Source organism: Athene cunicularia (genome assembly GCF_003259725.1).
Source record: "Athene cunicularia isolate RWA chromosome 2 unlocalized genomic scaffold, athCun1 chr2_part1, whole genome shotgun sequence".
Classification (NCBI taxonomy): domain Eukaryota; kingdom Metazoa; phylum Chordata; class Aves; order Strigiformes; family Strigidae; genus Athene; species Athene cunicularia.
This window is the reverse complement of record NW_020799095.1, coordinates 98,205,419-98,224,519: the sequence shown is the minus strand read 5'-3', so window position 1 is coordinate 98,224,519 and position 19,101 is coordinate 98,205,419. Positions and strand designations below refer to the sequence as shown.

The following is a 19,101-nucleotide window of genomic DNA, read 5'->3' as shown; positions in this document are numbered from 1 at the left end:
TATGTAACAAGAAATCTTTAGCACAGACATCTAATTACATGTATCAGGCTGAGATCAGCCTGAGTAAAACAGGAGTGAACATAAAGGTTACATTCACACTGCAGTGCTACATGCAGTCATTTTGTCAGGCAGGTTCCTGTTGAGTTCATGGCTCCAAAACTGATATACTCTCTGATAAGTGTATCCTGTGTACATTCTGCATTTGAATGGGATACTAGCATTTACATGCACTTTATGCTCAGAATGATCTATTGCATGTACTTGACTGCTGTCAATTCAGCAGATTATGCATTTGAATATACATAAAAACACTTCCCTCCCCCAAACTGTACTAAAAATATAGTTCATTTTATGAATGAATACCTTGTTGTGTATTTGCACTGAGAGTTTGGAGGACAAAAATTAGCGCTTTTGCCTGGAACTTCATCTCAAAAGCAATATGGACAGAAAAAATAAGAGAATGGAAGCTAAGCATCCCTGTTCTGCACAGAGTCAAGAATCCACGGGTCAGTTTATCAAAAAGAACCTGCACTCTGAAGTATCCTACAGGAGCTGTGGGGGAAGAATCTACCTGAGAGCAGTTACACAAAACCACTGGATCTGCAGTAGCTTGTGGCATATCTGTACAATGTTTCCCATCCTGCATCTGTTCTGTTGTGCTGGTAGAAATTCAGCCATCATCAGGGCCTCTGGTCCCACCTCTAAGGATGTACAGCTGAGAACAAGACACCGTTGGCTTAAGCTGCAGGAAGCAGAGTCTTGGACTAATGAGCCTGTACAGAAAGGCTCTGCACAGTCCTGTTTTGACAATGTGTGTGTGTGTGTTTTTGGAAGGAGTATGCGTGCCAGAATACAGCTAAAGAACAAAGGTACAGGGTAAGAGTCATCCTACATTCAAGGTCAAACTTTTTCAAAATCCTAAAATAAACAGGGGTCATCCTGTATTCATGATCTTATTCTGCAACAAATGCAGTATTTATTCAGCTTTTTCCCTTTTCCAGCCTTTATGGCTGTCATTTTCAATTCTAGACAGAACTGCAATGCATCTAGTAATTATTATCCACAATTCAGTACATGGCATCAACTTTTTTTTTTTTTTTTTTTCTTTTTTACCTGTACCTTGCAGTTCTACATTTTGGATATATACCTGCATGTTTTCAACAGCATTACCACACAGTTGTCCCCTAAAAAGACATTAGAAGATTTCCCTCAACAGTCAGCTCCACATTCCCCATTTTAACCCTCTGTATCTTGACTGTGCCACACAACTATCCTGGCCCAGTTCATATACTATTCCGGTAATCTGTGGTGTTATCAGCAGAAGCTCAACAGAACTGAGAACATGCATCTGATTCAGGAAGGCATTTCATTTTCAAGTTAGTAACTTGTAGACACATTTTCTTCTTCCCTCCTCCAGTTTTAATAACTGAACAAAGTGTTTGAAAGGAATCCCAAAGGAAGAATCTTTGTTTGATTAAGACACCAGAGCTCAGTTCTTTTCCCACTGTGGACTTCCTAGGAGAAATCTGGCCAGCCTTCTGAACATGTTCATTCACTCTCAGTAAAATTTAGAATGTGAGGCTATTGTGAGAATAAATCAATGAACAACTGTTCCTAGGTATTATGGGATTGAGACCACATAAATCCACACAGAGCTAAAAATCTAGAGGCTGGAGAAATGTGAGTAGACTAGAAGAACAGATAGTGTCCTTCATAATGTCCCACCAACATACCTCATTAGCATGGACCAGGAGAAAACACTCAGAAATAAGAGGATCATTTGTCCCCAGGCCCATTAAATTCTTGGCCCCTGTTCAGCAGAAGTATCCAGGGAGGTCATATTCTTTTTTTTGATGGAAAGCATTCCTTAGGATGGATAATCTTGAGATAAGCTATTAACTTCACACAGGTCACAAATAATCCTGTATGCTGAAACATCTTGATCTTTACCACTTTGGTATAAAGCCACCTAGGGACTGTTGCCTTGGTTGAAGTCTTCGATCAGCCTTATTTATCTGAGATAAGTTTGTGAGCAGACTCTGAGATTAATGAAAGACAGAGAGATGTTCCACAAAAACCTTGGAGGGATGAATTTACACAGGAATAAGACATTAGAAACCTGCCCTCCTAAATACGGCCAGATGCATGAACTGGCCTGGGACTATAGCTGAATGACTTTATTTGGCTAGGCACAAAATTACAATCTGTATATTGAAACTACAAGGTATGTAAGACAAACGAGAGGGTCAGAAATCTGTTCTATTTGTTCACATAAGCCCCAAAGAACAGATCCAGGTAAATCAAGGGGAATGGGCTTTTTCTAGCATAATAACAGTACTCTGTTGCCGTGTTTTTTAATAAGCTTAACAAGCCTTCAAGATTTATATTTCTACACTCAAATTTAACCTTCTATCAAGGTTACTTAGATAAAAAAGGCAAGACTGATCTCATTTCCATCAACTGTATTTATTATTATTACACAAATAATTCTGATCTTATCCTTACAGATACATATTACAGGCCAGGCAAGAATATATATGGCAGACTGTCACAGGGTCACAAGTCCTGCCAGCAAACCTGCTCCAGCGTGGGCTCCTCTCCCCATGGCTCTGCAGGTCCTCCCAGGAGCCTGCTCCAGCGTGGGCTTCCCAGGGGTCACAGCCTCCTTCAGGCACATCCACCTGCTCTGGCGTGGGGTCCTCCACGGGCTGCAGGTGGATTCTGCTCCACCGCTCACCTCCATGGGTGCAGGGGCACAGCCTGTCCCACCAGGGGCTGCACCAGGGGCTGCAGGGGAATCTCTGCTCCAGCGCCTGGAGCACCTTCTCCCCTCCTCCTTCACTGACCTTGGTGTCTGCAGAGTTGTTCCCCTCACATAGTCTCACTCCTCTTTCTGGCTGTTTTTTTTACCCTTTCTTACATACATTACCTCAGAGGCACTACCACTGTTGCTGATGATCTTGGCCTTGGCCAGCAGTGGGTCCATCTTGGAGCTGGCTGACATTGGCTCTGTCAGACATTGGGGAAACTTCTAGCAGCTTCTCTCAGAAGCGACCCCTGTAGCCCCCCTACTACCAAAACCTTGCCATGCAAACCCAGTACAAACATTTATAGGAAGGATATTTGCATAAGAAACCTGAATGAGCTTCAATCCCAAAGCAAATTCTTAATACGACTTAATTCTGCTTAAGAGTGGTTGAATTTCAAAGTTGTGCAATAGGTGAGCAAAATGCAAGCACATCACTTAAACCAAGTCCTTAAAATATACATGTCCTGAAGCCTTGTATAAGAAGATTTAAGGAGTATATAAACCCCATTTTGGCATAAAAGCAATTTCACATCTGGAATGACCAGAATATGTACAGCCCTTTGATTCAATCTGCTAACAGCTATAAGGGATAAACTGTATATGAAGGCTGCCTTTGAAGATTGAAGAAGCTGCTGATAGTGAACCCTTTTCAGTACCTATGCTAAGTTATCTTTGTATCAAGAACTTTCCTGAGAAACAACTGTATCGGGTATTACGGCTAGCATTTGGCGTTCAGCATGCATGCTGATTCCACCAGATTCTGATTCACAAAAACATGTTCAAGCATTGCAAAGTATAAGCATGTCACACCTATCCCACTCTCAGGATTTTGGAATGGGAAACTAGTAAATCCATAAAATCCCAGCTGGAGATGCTGTCCAATGTCTCTTCCAAGAAAAGCATCAGGGGACTAACACAAAACTACTAAAATCTGGTTCAAAACAAATGAAAGGAGGTAGTTCTAATTACATCAGGTAGATGAGCTGCGGAACACCTCTTCAGAAGATACTGTAGAGGCTGAAACCTTAAATGTGTGGAAGGGAAGACTGGACAAGCTCATGGAAGAGAAACCCACCAAGGCTTATGAAATACATAAACCCAAAGTCCTGCTTAGAAAGCCTCCAAACCAAAAATGTTTGAAAGACAGGAGAGTACAAGGGGAAGTATCATATATGGCTGCCATTCTGTATCATTTTCTAGGTATTTTGGGTACTCTTGCGAAGTGCAGAAGACTGGAAGAGACAGTTCTATTATCTAACCAGGTGATACCTTTCTTAGCTTCTAATAATCCTCCTCAGCCTCAGATTTGTCAAGCACGACTGCCTTCAAAGCAAACAATCTTTTCTTTTGTAATGTAAGAAAAACCAATAAGTATTTGAGTTACAATGTAACATTAAAGTGTCATTGAAAAAGGTAAAAACCTGAAAGTGAAATTATAATGCAAAAGCTGTGAGATTTTTTTCCTGCTTGCTTTATTATTAGGGTTATAAAGGTGGGGTTTTTTTTTTTTTTTTCAGCTAAAAATAATAAAGGCTCACTGATTGCCTCTAAAATGCAACTCATTTAACAAACAAACTGCACTGTCAGTTGCTCCAACTGAACACATAAGAAAATAAAACAGTAACTGTTTTGCTGCTATTGCATGTTAGAAATAGGCATTTGTAACAAAGGCAGATGAAAAATTTTCAGAAGGTTATGTGATTCCCAAGCTGTCTGTGAAGGCAGAGGAGTGCAATGACCTCATGGAAGGTTGCAGAACTATCAGAAATGTGGCTGTTTGATCTGTTAGAGGCAGAAAAGTCTTTAATATATCTTGGACAACACCTGCTGGTCCTGTATATCAAGCCTCTACTAGGATAGTCTTCTATTTTTCTCCTAATAATGTTACTTCTCAAGAATAGTACTGGCATCTATAACAGCTTCTGCTGCTTGCCCAGACTTTCCCCTGATAAACCTGCCTTACTTTTTCCACTAGCTGAAAAAAGATTCTTGTCTGATTCTCATCACCACAGGAAAGCTGAAGTGAGCAGAATCCAGTAGTGACAGAAAATACACGATGGAGGGTGAATATCCTTTAAAAATTCCTATTAAACCTTGAGTTAAAGAGATTTCCTCTCTGGGTTACATCACAAATCTGTTACTTCCCTTCGTCTTCCTCTCTGGAGGAACACAGCAAGCAGCAAATGATGGAATGAAAGAAGGCAATCCTTACTACAGTGTTTTCACTGTTTGTCTCTTTTTTTACAAGATGAGATTAATATACTGTGGAGAGATTAGAATGCCAAGATATTTGTGGTTCATCAAAATGGAAGTAGTGATTGGGAGATCTGCTACATAAATGTGTCTGTGGGCCAGATTTGCTTAGCAAACCCACAGCTGTACTGCAGTAACATACTCATTTTCTTTCTTTCTGGACAGTCAAATGAAGAAAACAGGGTCTCTTCCAGTTTGTATGTACAACAATCAATCTGCACTACTTCAACAGAATTTACAATAAACATCTGAAAGGGAAAACCTGGTCTCAAGCCAACATTTTTCCTGGTAATCCTAATGAAAGACCAGATGATGATCTGAATTAAAATTTAACACAGAGCCTTGATCCAAACTTTGCTGAAGTAGGAGGATATTTTTATCCAAATTTAGGTCAGAAGTTTGCAGATTGTAACCTGTTCCTGTAATGAGCCAAATCCATATATTCAAGAGCAACAACCTTTTCAGAAATTCTGATTTCAAATCTTGGCTCAGTCTCAGCCACTGATTGCAGGTCCATCACTTCCTGGCTACTCAGTTTGCACGTGTGTAAGCGTGGCTTGAATTATTTTTATAACACTGCTTGCTGTAAAGAAATGATAACCTACTTATCAAGAACAGCCCATCTACAACATAAAAAATTAATCTTTTCATGCTGATTAGCTGCACTTTGTAGCACTGACCCAAAGAAGAACTGCTACATGTCCCTTTAGTAATATATTCAGTACTCTTTGGTCATTAACTTCTGAAAGGAGAAGAAAAAGAAAATACTTAAGATTACTAGTAGCAATTAACATTGTCTATTAAATCCAAGTAATTTTTCAGAAGGAAATATTGATTATGAAATAATTATCTGGGCCAAAAATATACATTCCAAAATTAAAAAAAAAAACACACCTTCCAGAAATCCTTTGTTATGTACTTTTCTTCCCAAAGGGTTTGTAAATGAATATATAATTTGCTATGTCAGTGTAGGTTTATACTTGTTGGCAAAAGAAAAGTCCTGAAAAAAAAAAACCCCAAACCCAATTAGAATAAAATCTAACTTTAACCACCAGCCTGCTGGAGGTGGTCTTAACATGACAGATTTAAACATTAAAGTCAACTAGAATTATAATGGAAATGTGATGGGGCTGACAACTGGTATTTCTTACTGGAGGCACTCATGTGCAGTCTTAGTGTACAGCTGAAGTGAGATAATTGAGTTCTAAAGGATTAATCCAAGAGTCTTATACAATTCTTCATCCTACTGGAGTAACTTTACCTTTGATTTCTAATTTGGTAATGAACATTTCCTTTTTGTGGATTCTTCCAAAGTAGTTTGATCTTAAGGCTTTTGTCAATAGGCCACCTTCATTATTCCCAACAGCTTGGGTTTACATCATCTGATTTTTAACATCTCCATTATTCTCTAAAGGCCCCCCATTGAACAATAAACAGGATGACGCACCTGTAAGGGTAGTTGAACTCCAACTTGCTTCAGGAACTGCCTAACTGAAAACCACTCCTGCTATGGGATATTCAGCTAGATGTTCAAAACTGGGCAGGAAAAATCCAACTTGGTGCCTTTCTTTTCCACATACAATGTTGTTCCTTTTCATGACAAGAAATGTTGGAACAAAGTTCCTTATGTAGAAACTCATGGATGGAGGGAGGGAACAAGCCCATGACACCTCCAGTGCAAAGCCCAGAGCAGTGCCCTGGCCCCAGCAAAGCTGCATGCTTTCACAGGTGGGCATCCTCAGACAGACAAGGAAACTGGCTTCTCTTCCTTGTTATTACTGTCGTTGCTCACCATTATCCTCACTGTTCTCATCAGCACCAGAAAAATCCTTTTTCTTGCAGGGGCTGCTACCTTATTGTTGCAGAAAGATTTTATTTATTCTCTATTTGGTGAGCCAGACAAAGAAGAGATATCCACCTCTCTTGTCAAAGCACTGCCTGATGGGAGAAACACATTTGCTTTGGCTGTGTGTGATAGAGCTGATGCTGAACGGCTGCACATCCCCATTGCTTCACATCAGGATGGAGGCCTCTTCGCAAACAGCTTGCTGTGAGCTGCACACTAGTGCAGGCAAGCACGATCCCTGCCCTGAGGGACTTGCAGTGATACTGCACTGCTGCAGCAGAGTTGTGAAGCCTTTTTGTCTCTGTGGAGGAATGACCAAACCCCATTATGCAATAGTGGCTTTTTGTTCCCTGCTGCCTTTACTCTCCATTCGTTTCCATGGTAGCAATATTGAAAAATTAGGATTTCTAATGTAAAATCAAGGAAAGAGACCATTTTTCCTGGCAGAAACCAACTAGTGATGTACTATGATATATTTGTGGCAGCTAAACCTAAATCTGTTTCATAAAGAATGGATACATTTAGTATAAATAAAAATCAGGAATTTTATTCTGTATGTTTCATAATGGGCCACTTTGGCTGGGATTCACGTGATTTATTTTAATATTTCTATGCTCCAGCATGGAGACAACGTCTGGATATAAACCCATACATACCCAAAAGAAGATGCTAATTTCATAGCGAACAGTTAAGAATCTTCTACTTCTCTAAACTGCACTGCAATTTAGCTTAGGGTTATGTAACACCAAAACATACTGCTCTGGTTTGGCACCTAAATGTTTCTTAATACATGTTCAAATAGAGCCCTCCTGTGTTTGCTAGGTTTCATTACAACATCCATTAACAAATCATTTATTGACCTAAATTCACAGGACTGAGCTCCAGAAGGGCCAGCCAAGTTCCTCTCCTCAGGCCTTCACAAAACATAGACTGTTGAATTCCACTTGCCAAATACTGTATCAAGTTCCAAAAGCATATATTTTAAGAGAGATTTAGTTTTGATTTAAAGATGACAAGTGAGAAAGAATTCACCACTAGATCTGTCTTAGTTACACTACTGTTCAGTGGTAGGCACTGTAAATAACAATAGTTTAATTGTTATTATAAGTATTGCTTATGATGTTTGTGATTCATCCCCGCATGCTTTCTGGATTGAGATATTCAAAACCCAGCTGGACGTGGTCATGAGCACCCCGCTATAGCTGACCCTGCTTTGAGCAGGGCAGGTAGACAGGACCACCTCCAGAGATGGCTTCAAACTCAATGGTTCTGTGATTGTATAATTCCACAGTACCTTTCACATATGATTTTGAATCATATGGGCAGTTTTCCAAATGACACGGGAGTATGTATTATCCCTTTTGTAATCTCACTTCAGAAGCCACAGGTGAAGTGAGGAGATGAAGTTAAAAGTATTTCTCCTCCTGCTTTTGCTGTAGACTCTTAACCAACTACATGGAAAAGACTACATGGTCCTTGTACCCATCTGTGTTTCTGTTTCTCTTCTGCAAACTTTAAACCATTTGTAAGAACATATGTAGTTTGGTCTAGTGGTACTACCACAGGACACCTTTACTATAACCAGCACTTATAAGAAAAAATGGAGAAGAAAGCAGCCACCAGGCAAAAGAGCAAAATCAAAACCAGAAACAAGATGAAACAGGGAAAAGAAAGAGAGAATACTGTAAAAAAGGTAGGAGGTAGAAAGCAAATGCACAGAAGTGGGGCATGACACAGTGCAATACCGTGAGACAGAAAGGTATGTAAGCAGCACATCCATCACAGGGAAGACCTGGCACACAGAACTGTAGGGAACACTACTTCGAGTTATCTTTCCTCCTCTGTAGGTGTGTAAGTCGTCTTTATTAATAATGTATATATACAGGGGAAGTAGGGTGCAGTGACTGCTCTTTGATGAGAAAATTTAGAGACAAAAAAAAAATATATTTTTGCATCTTAAAAGGAAGAACTGATACTTGATAATTTCTAACAATTCTTAAAAATAGAAATGGAGACCTACTCTCATTTCCATAAATTCCTTTGCACACTGAGTAAACATAAAGAATATAATTTTACAAGTCACCTTTGATTCCTCCAGCTTGAAATTTTCCCACTAGTGCTTTCAGAGAAGATTACATTAAAGGCAATCAGATTTAAGAGATGTCACTATATTCACTCTTAGAGATTTTTTTGCATATGAGAAACAGTTTAATTACATATCTGTGGATATCCCAAATATAAGCTACCTTCATCTTTCAGATTACTTTCACATATTAAATATCTTCTTTTCATGAAGAAACCACGTCTGGGTTCTCTCCCACATGCAACACAGTAATAAACTGTATGTTCTGCATATCAAATTGAGGAGCAGAAAACAAAGTTGGTGGTTTTGTCAAAATAAGTTGCACAGAAAGAGTGGAGGATTATTTGCACTAAATTAATTACAATTATTCTGTTTTACAGGACTCAGGTGAAATACAAAGCTTTGGTTAAATGAATAGGAAAAAAATAACATTTAGAAATACTACAACAAAGGAAATTATGTGTTTTATAAAGTTTCATCTGTGTTTCAAAGGAAACTCATGGCTAGGCCACAGCTACCTATTCTCCTCTAAATGTTTGTCATCAACTCACATGAGCTGCTTACAATACAGTGATAGTTTGTAACTACTAGGTCTACTGGAAAAAAAGTATAAGGTCTGGTGGGAAAATGCCTTAAGCCTGCCTAGACTTTTTTTTTTTTTCCTGGAAGGAAGTTAATAAAAAGCTTTAAATGCAGACAACAGGTTAGAAGTTGGGGCTAGTGGGAATACACATTATGAACACCTTGTCCAACCATTCTAAACAATTTTTCAAAGTCATAAATGAACCAGTGAACCTAAACTGCAGGTCAGAGAATGCAGCTAGATGAAGCAGCCCACTGAATTCTTCTTACATCTTTTAACAGTATTCATTCACAGAGAGGGGCTGGGAGGGGGTTGAGTTTTTATAGAGGATGGAAATTCAGTCACTTTAGTGATTTGAAGGAGATTTTCTCCAGTCCACAGATTGAACTCTAAAGGAGATTTTCACTATCTTTATCTAGGGACTAACACCTAACCTACAGATATAGTCTTTAAGGGGATTAAAGAGTCTTTAGGCCATTCAAGCAAGTGGAATCCTGTTATCAAATTCTCCATTAATATTTCAAAAACTTTCTCAATGTTATAATTGAGGGTAAGAATCATCAGCTTTAATAGTGCTAAACGAATTCAAAAGTTTCTTTTCTTTATTTTTGATGTTTACACTGAGAACAATAGAGCTTCACTTGTCAGCCTGCTGGGCTGCCCACGGAACTGTTTTCAATACCCTGGGAGGCCTTCAGCAGCATACCCACATGGATACCATATAATTTTTGATAACTGGCTCATTAAAAAGACTTCTGTAAAAGAGCATAGTTTGGGCTATTCCAGACACATTGCAGCAGCATGATAAAAGTGTATGTAAATAACAATTCAGAGTGGGAGAACTGACTTGTCTCTAAAGAGAAATAGGCTCTGATATTGTTAATGAACAGTGTTATGAGGTAGGGTGATCAGATACATGACCACAGCAATTAATCTCAGAAAGCATTTTATGCTGTGGAATAAAACATTGTACTTTGGAGGAATTCAGCAGATGTTATAATTACTCCATGCTACCATGTGGAACAAAACCTAGCAACTGTGCCTGCTATGAAAATGAACTTAACTAATGAAATCACTCACTGTGCCTCTACCAGCATTAAAACACTAATGTGTGTCATTCATAGTTCAAAAGAGAACATCGCACAAGTTTCTGTCCAAAATTGTATTCCTGGTTCAAAGGCAATCAGCTAGGATGCCAGAAGAGCTACACATTGACAAACGTTAAAATAAAAACAATTAATCTGTTATCACTCCTCTGCAAATCTTGCTTCAGGAGTGCAAAACTATGCAGTCAATAGAGTGACTAAAAGCTTGGATGGCCTTATTGATTTTATCGGATATTCGTGTCAGGCTGTTGGAGAGAACCCCCCCGATTTTTGTTTCCTCACTTCCCTGTTCATGTATATACAGTAGAAGCTGGCATCTGGAAGAATCATTCATTATGCAGCTTGGAAATCCTGTAGAAAAATGGAAAAAATCTAATTATGCTTTCAAAACTGATGAAAACTGTTACATTCTCCTGTCTCTGTTCTGGGATCTGTGTCAAACATTATTCCAGTGATAGACTGAAGGATACATGCCCATGTCAAGTTAAATGCCTCTTGATTTGAGAAACAATGCTACATTTCAAACTCCATTTTCCATGTTACTTTCAGTGAGGCACTGAACATCTTGTGGAGGAACTACTGCAAAGCAATGAAAGAGCCATCAAGAGCCATTAACACTGGATGGATCCAGTGAGAGGAGTAACTGGCTTTCTGCCAGGATAGTCTGATGTGAGAGCCTTCTGTGGAGAACAATTCAAAAAGAAAGGACAGAGGAAAGAAGGGGAAGAGGTTTTCAGAAGTTCTGGATTCAGAAAGCTGAAGCAGAAAAGGTGTCATGTCTTTAAATGATGTACATGCTCTATCTTGACGGAGTTACTTATCAACAGGAAAAGAAGGTAAAGTTGTGATGACACATTTAGCATATGGAACTTAAACTGGCTTAAGCAATTCCAGACCCCACCATATGTTCCTGACACCCTCTCTGTGCAGGTGTGACTGCTTGGTAAATTGCATGAGGGAACAGAGCTAGATAAGAAGAGCCTAGCCAGAAAAAGTAAGAATTTGTTCACTGAGAGGCTACACAAAACATTTGTGCTGGAACAATGCAGGGTAGCAGTGGTGAGTGTGAACACTCTTGCATAATGAGGACTAGGAGATAATGAAGCTAGTACTGACACCAGAAGAAATATACACCAAACTATGTCATAAAAGCAGGTAAGTAGGTTTCCATACACCTTAAAGACATTGACCAAACTGGCTGTGCGGGACAAAGCCTTCAGTAAAATCACATTATTTTCCAGGAGGGCTCTTTATCACCTGTAGGGAAATTTATGAAGGAAAATGGTCATACAGTATTGCTAGACAAGTTGGACAATCCTGACTGGCTTGCTGCACTGCAGTTGTCCTTGAAGTCATCTTTGAAGCCATATAAGGCAAAACCCTTAGTAAACAACAGTGTTAGCAATATGTAGAACAGGATGCTGCAGCCACAAGGGGGGAGTGCCCTCAAAGTTGCCTTGTGGGACGCTTACGCTGTACCAATGAGGAGTCAGCTGTGGCTTGTGAACTGAACTCAGGGACCAATCATGAGTTGTTATTGAGTGCGTGATTGTTGCATGTACTACATTTATGTTATATATACTGGCCAGTTGCCTAATAAAGTTGGAACAAGTTTTTAAATCATATTGGTGTGTACGCTTGTTACCCAGTCTCTACCCCTACCATGACAAATGGCGCCCGAACAGGGATGCCTCCCCTTTTAACTACACATTGATCAGGGAGTCAGCAGTGCTAGAAGGTGGACAGGATAGAAGCAGTGCAGAGTAACCCAGCAGCAGGATGTAAAGATGTACTTGTGGAGTAGGAGACAACACTGGCCAGGTTGTCCTCTGCGAAGGTAAGCCGTGATGACGTTAGAAACGGACACAGCGATTTGACCCCTTGCTAGTATTCTTTCTAAGAGAGGGAGAAATGTGAGTCTCACTGATTTAACAGACTTGGTTCATTGGACTCAGAAGCGAGAATATTGCCTTAGCCCTGACTTGTAGTTCAAACTCCAAGAATCGAGAGAAGTGGGAGATGCATTGTGGTGGAGTACCATAGAAGGCAGAAAGGCTGGCAAAAAGGCAAAAGAACTGGGACCCGTATGGTGGGAGGTGGTTAATGCATTAAATGAAATGAAAGCGGAATGCAAGGTTGCCACAGCCGCCGTGAAGGCACTGCAACCAGAAATGCAGACTAATGATTTGTCTAAAGCAGAACAGGGGCATGCTGCGAGGGTCTGTGGGCTTACTTCAGCAGTGTTTCCTGTTTGTGGGATGTTGGGTCCGGTAGCATCATCCCTGGCTGAGACCGCTGCATGCGTAGAGGGAGGATGTGAACGCTGTGAAGTCAAAGAACCGACTGAAACAAAGCCGGAAGTACAGACAGTAGGAGCGGCTAAGGAGGGACTTGTTACACATGGAAAGGAGGCGGGGACTGGAGCATCAAGTGGCCGCCCCAAGTTGTTTCCTCCCCTTCCTGCTTTGGGTCCGCCTACTTCCTTCTCTACGTCATCTAATCCCATGAAAGAACATAATATGCCCACGAAGGCGCCACTGAACAGCAATCTAGAGACTGACAAAACCATACATCAGTTCATAAAAAGACTTGAAGAGTTGCTTGGACCGTCACATGTGGATACAAACCCTCCTGTTTCTACCATACGGTGGGGCCCTAGGAACACACATGAAGATCCTTTGCCACATCCCCCAGTGCCTCCTCAGCCCCCACCAGCTGCCGCAGAATGACGCCCCCTTCCGTGCAGTACACCAAACTCCTCTCAAGCCTCTGGAACTGATCCTTTACAATGCCGATGGTCCGGAGTGATGAAAGAAGCGCTACTAGAAGGGGACTGGCACATGGCCTGGCATACACTAGCCAAAGTGTTAAAGTCTTTACGTGAACATGGAATATCAAACATAGCACAGGAATACCCAATTCCCCCACGGGACAAGCCGTGGTAGAAAAGACTAACAGGATTGTAAAGGAATACCTAGAGAAACAAAAGAATAATGACGAGCTTGACCCAACGCAAAGACTAAACAAAGTGTTGTTTACCTTGAATTATCTTTGTATTACAGAAGGAAGAGAAGAGCCTCCTGTCTTTATTCACCATTCGAGAGTGAAAGCTGGCCAACCTCACTCTTTACCCAGTTTCTTTGTGCATTATAAGCACCTGCGCACCGGGAGATGGGAGGAACCAGCTCCAGTTCTATTTAATGGTTAAGGGTGTATGTGTGTCTCAACAGGTGAAGGACCACTGTGGGTACCAAGTCGTTTTACCCATGCTGCATGTCCACCAGAGAGGAGCGCACCCTCTGGAGACAACAAAGACACCTCGGAGACCTCACCTATCACACTCAACTAGGACTTCAGCCTTGGCAGATGTCCTCAGAAGTTTTCAGCTGGAAGAGTTTAAAATGATGAGAAGGTTGTGTCTGTCAAGAGGAGATGTCGGTGCTGCCTTCCTGGGACTGGAGGACTGAAAAGAAAAAGGAATCCAAATCATTTGATACAGGCTGCTTTTGACTACTGACACAGTCTGCTGTACCCTGGTGGTGGTGGTAGAACAGAACAGTTTCTCCTTCTTGGTTCTGTGATATTACCACAGTGGGATCACCATGAATGTGACAAGTTTATTCTCCTTTACCAGCCCAGCAGTGAAGAAGCTGTCGGGATGGAGACAGGGTAACGAAGAAGAAAAACGGGCAGAGAAAGCTGTTGATGCACTAGTGAAAAAAACTGAAGAAGAAAAAGGGTGTTATGGAGGAGCTGGAGAAAGCCTTAAGCTGTCCCGGTCAGCCCAGTAACTCTATCACAATTCCTCATCCCTCAGACGGCAGGCTTCAGATGTCACACCGGAAAGGGCTCCCACATGTCATTTACTGTAGAGTGTGGCGCTGGCCAGACCTGCAGAGCCATCACGAACCGAAACCACTGGAGTGCTGCGAGTTTCCCTTTGGTTTAAAACAGAAAGAGGTTTGCATCAATCCCTACCACTACGGGCGGGTAGAGTCCTGTCCTTCCTCCGGTGCTGGTCCCAAGACATAGTGAGTACAACTCCCAGCACAGCCTCTTGGCCCAGTTCCGCAACCTGGGACAAAACGAGCCCCACGTGCCATACAACGCTACTCCATCATGGAGTACAGGAGTAAAGGCCTGGGATGGAGGCCTGGGTATTATCAGACTTGCAGGATTAATCCTAAAGATGCAGGCCTGATAGCTGCACCTAACTGCCCACCCTTCTCATGACACTAAAAAATCAAAAGTTCATAAAGAAGGTATTGAGAATGAATTTAGAAAGTTGTGGATTGCTCTAGAAGGAACGGGAAAGTCCCACCAATCTGGGATCTAAAGGCAGTTGTGGTTATTCCAGAAGTGGTTTGAAGTGAAGTCCCATCTGAGAATGGGAGATTTCTTCTTCAGAGGTCATCTTTCAGAGACCTACTAACTGGTGGAAGGAAGAATTTTTTAATTCGACCAGGTTGTCATGTCAGGGCCATGGAATTGTCAGCTTTCAAAAAGATAAAATAAGTAACAAGTGGATTGAATGTTATAGGGGCGTTCCCCACAGGAAGCTCATTACTGCCTTACAATTAAGAGCTAATGTCTACTCCATGGGGGAATTTCTAGCGTGGGTTGAGAGGAAACTCAGTATCTGTCAGCACTGTCAAGCTGAGAGTGAGACTTGCACACATATTATTGGGTATTGCCCAGCAGTTTGGGAAGTCAGGATCAAAATACATAATAACTGCATGATGTACTGGCTGAGGAAGCTCAAAAGGATTGTCTAGTGTTTCATGAGCCACTCCTATGAGTCCACCACCAAAACTAGCTCTACAAGCCTGACATAATATTTATTAAGGGTGGTCAGGCACTGGTCGTGGATATAACCATTAGATATGAAGGCAAATTATCATCACTTGCTAGCGCAGCCACTGAGATGGTGAGGAAATATCAATACCTTAGGGAGCAACTCCAGGAGGTGACATGCCAATGATATAGAGTTCGTCAGATGCCCCAATGGAGCATGTGGGAAGTGGTATGGTGGCAATTTCAGGCTTTTATCTGACCTTAGGCCCTCAAAAACCCAACAGGAAAAGGCGGCTCAATTCTTCCCCAGAAGGGCTTTATTCACAGTTGTAGGTATTGTACATATCTTTGTGAGTCATAAGCAAACTAGTGCATAAAATTAAAATAACTGTAAATAAATTACATTTGTGCGTTGTCACAATCTAGGGAAACAGAATCTTGTCAGAAGTAAGGGAGACAGGAGGGATAGTAGTCAGGGCCTAAAAGACACTTGGTAATCATGACATGTTACCTTACCCACTGATAAAATCAACTGGCCTTATCTAGATGGACAGGCCACCTTACTTAACCTGGAAAAGGAACATGTAAATTATGTGTTCAGTAAATAGTGGGAAAGGTGCTATGAAATTTTTGCACCAGAACACCTTACTAGACACCAGAATATCCTCCTCCTCTCTTATGTCCAGTGAATCTGGAAAGCCAATTAGACATTACCTCCTTTCCCCAGTTGGGATATTTATAATGTCTCTCTCTTTATTCTCCAACAAAAGGCATGCTCACACTGTAGTCTTCTGCTATTTAATTAAAGACAATAAGCAGGGAGACACAAATCTACAGAAAAAGTAATTATTAATTTTGCTGCCCTCAAGAGTTCTTTGTTTGCTTTCTGCCATATCCATTAAGACAGGAACTAGTAATGTCTCACAGATGAAATATATCGATTTAATGCTGGAGACGGGAAAAGAAAATATACTGGAGCACTGAGGTGCTGGCACTGGGATGGAGTGATTGCAGAACACATTTTAGTGTATGTAACAGGCCCAAAATGTGCCTGAGTCAATTGTTCATTAGACCATTAGTGTTTGTAGCAGTCTGCCTGGGAGGAAGAATATGCAGATCCCTCTCCCTTCTTCACAGGTAATTTCCTCAGTGTGGTGGTATAGCTGTTGTTATTGTAGCTTCAACTCCAGCTCAGACGCTAATAAATTCCAAGGTAGAATTTTCCATGTCCTGCTGCCAAAGAAGGGTATCAGACAGAGCTGGGAAATCCGGATCTAGGAAAACTTAAATTCACCTTCCAGATCCAGTGGAGTAGCAGATAGGATTCAGCAGCTGATTTAAAATACAACTCACTGCAGTCAGTCCTGACTTTCTGAACAAGAACATGACATATTCACAGCAAAGAAAAGTTAGAGTTAATTGGGAAACAAATTTAGCTATGGTCATACTGTTAGTCTCTTACAACTAACAACAGCTCTCTGAAGGAAGCCCAGGCTGCTATTGCAGGGCTGTGGGTGGACCCATTCATAATGGTGGAAGGTGCTGTCCCCAGCTGCCTGCCTCCAGCCTCAAGCCTGAGGTTAGCCCTGTGAAATCTCACACAGGTGCTTCTTAACCCTTTTCAGACAAAATGAGCTTATGCAGGTCATTTTTGATAACCCGATGCCTTTGGTTGCAATGGTGTGTGGGAAGAAATGCTTAGATAGGAGACAGAAACCCTCTGCAAGGTGTAGTGATGGGCAGCTGAGGACAGCCTAATGATCAATGGCTTCTACTGGTACAGCTATTTGCAGAGCTCACATATGCCTAGTAAACAAAACCTGTATAATACTTTAAAAAGTTTGTCACTTCAACTGCTATCACTGTGAAATTTTTTCACATTGTACCTGATCATTTTTCAACACCAAATTCTAATTCACAGCCAAACACCAGATGCTGTGATATGATCCTTCCCAGATGTAAGATTTCTGGAGGTTCCATGTCTACAAAATGAAAGCTATCCAGGAATATCCTATTTCATTTAATACAAGTCTTGGAAATCTTTCGTCTAGTCATTCCAGTACTATAACCATAACCAGACAGTGCAGATGTGTAGTTTCACCAGAAAATGAACAGCTATTTATAACCCAGGGAACGCAGCAGGCCAGAAGCACTAGCATAAACAAACGCACAAACAGTAAGTTATCAACTGGGAGCTTCAGAAGAACACTCTGAGATTATTCTGTCCTTTAATGCCACAGTTCTGTGACTTCATTTTCCTAGGTAAGACAAGTTTATTTGAAAGGCACTGCAGCAAGCTTAATACAGCCAGATCTATCCTGGCTGCCACAGAAAGGGAAAGAAAAGACAGATGTGACACAGGATTCTCTCCAATCATAGCTTCCTCTATTTTTTACCTGCTACCAGTGAGTGCTTGCCAAAACCCCTTCTGTGTATGTATTATGCAAGATTAGCTATTTTCTCCCAGTACTCTTATGACCACTCATCTGCTTTTGAAAGCAGAAAATCTCTCTACAACCTTTTCTCCTACTTTGTTCTAGGACACAGAATAACAGTATGTAAGTTTTAGTGGGGATTTTCCACCATCTGCAATAGATAATAGCCTTTCAAGTGCAGTGCAAGAACCAAAGTCAGAAAAATAAATTTCCGTGCCATCAAGGGAATGTGGGAAAAGGAAGGGAGAGCAATTCAGACCTGTGAGTCTGACACCTACCTAGAATAGAACAAATGATGTAAATATTGCTTCTTTTTACCATTTAAGGTAGAAACAATCACAAAACTCTGATTCCTGTACACAGTATGGACTTTGAATGACTCCTATAGTTTGATAAGAATTTTGAAAGTTTAACCAGGTCTTCACTTTGCTTTCTCTCACCTGTGTTGACAAGTGTGTTTCTTAGATTACTGGAAGACAATAATGATGTCCAAGTTTGGGGAATAAACACCTTACTGGACCCAACCACTGGTGTTCTGTTACTCAAGGATGTTTCAGATTAACAAAAATAAGGAGTCAGGGAAACTGGCTGTAGGGGCAGTAACACATACTTTATCATTTTCAATTCAGTTACTGAGTTTTCACTATCTTGCATGACTGTGTTAGCAACTCTGGTGTGCTCAGACACAACTCACGCCTTCTACTGTGGATCTCTCTGCCAGATGGACTGGAGACAGCATCTTGTTTTTACAAATACCAAACAAGCCAGAGGGGTATGCCTCAGGAGGCTTCTTTCAGGGCAAGGTAGCAGCACTCTTCAGCCTTTGGCCCATGAGTTATGCGTTTCTGAGAAAAACTGGCTGCCACTTGAACACCCCAGGAAATACAGGCCTGCACGCATTCATGTTTTCTAAAAAACTCCTGTCAGTCTTGGACAAGATGGAGCTGGGGGGCTCCTGCCTGGGGAGGTACCTTCCTGCTCCCCCAACAGAGACACTGCCCAACGCTATGGGCAACCATTCACCCGCACAACCCCTGCCAGGAGCAACCACCCACACGGCTGCCGAGGAAGGAGCGAGTTGGCTTCCCCCACCAGACACCTGGGAGGCGCCCCACGCAGCCAGGCCAGGACCTGCGCCACGCAGCCCCGCCCTGACGCGGCCGGCCCAGCGCCCCGCCGCCATCGCGCAGGC

General features: G+C 41.5%; 1 protein-coding gene across 1 annotated transcript; it reads left to right on the top strand.

Annotated features, from left to right (window-relative positions):
* The first annotated feature begins 14,282 nt into the window (after positions 1 to 14,282).
* On the top strand, positions 14,283 to 14,881 carry LOC113476104 (mothers against decapentaplegic homolog 1-like). The gene is given in 3 exon segments (XM_026841430.1): positions 14,283 to 14,396; positions 14,398 to 14,675; positions 14,677 to 14,881. Coding segments are annotated over 3 exon segments (597 nt in total).
* Positions 14,882 to 19,101: the final 4,220 nt, after the last annotated feature.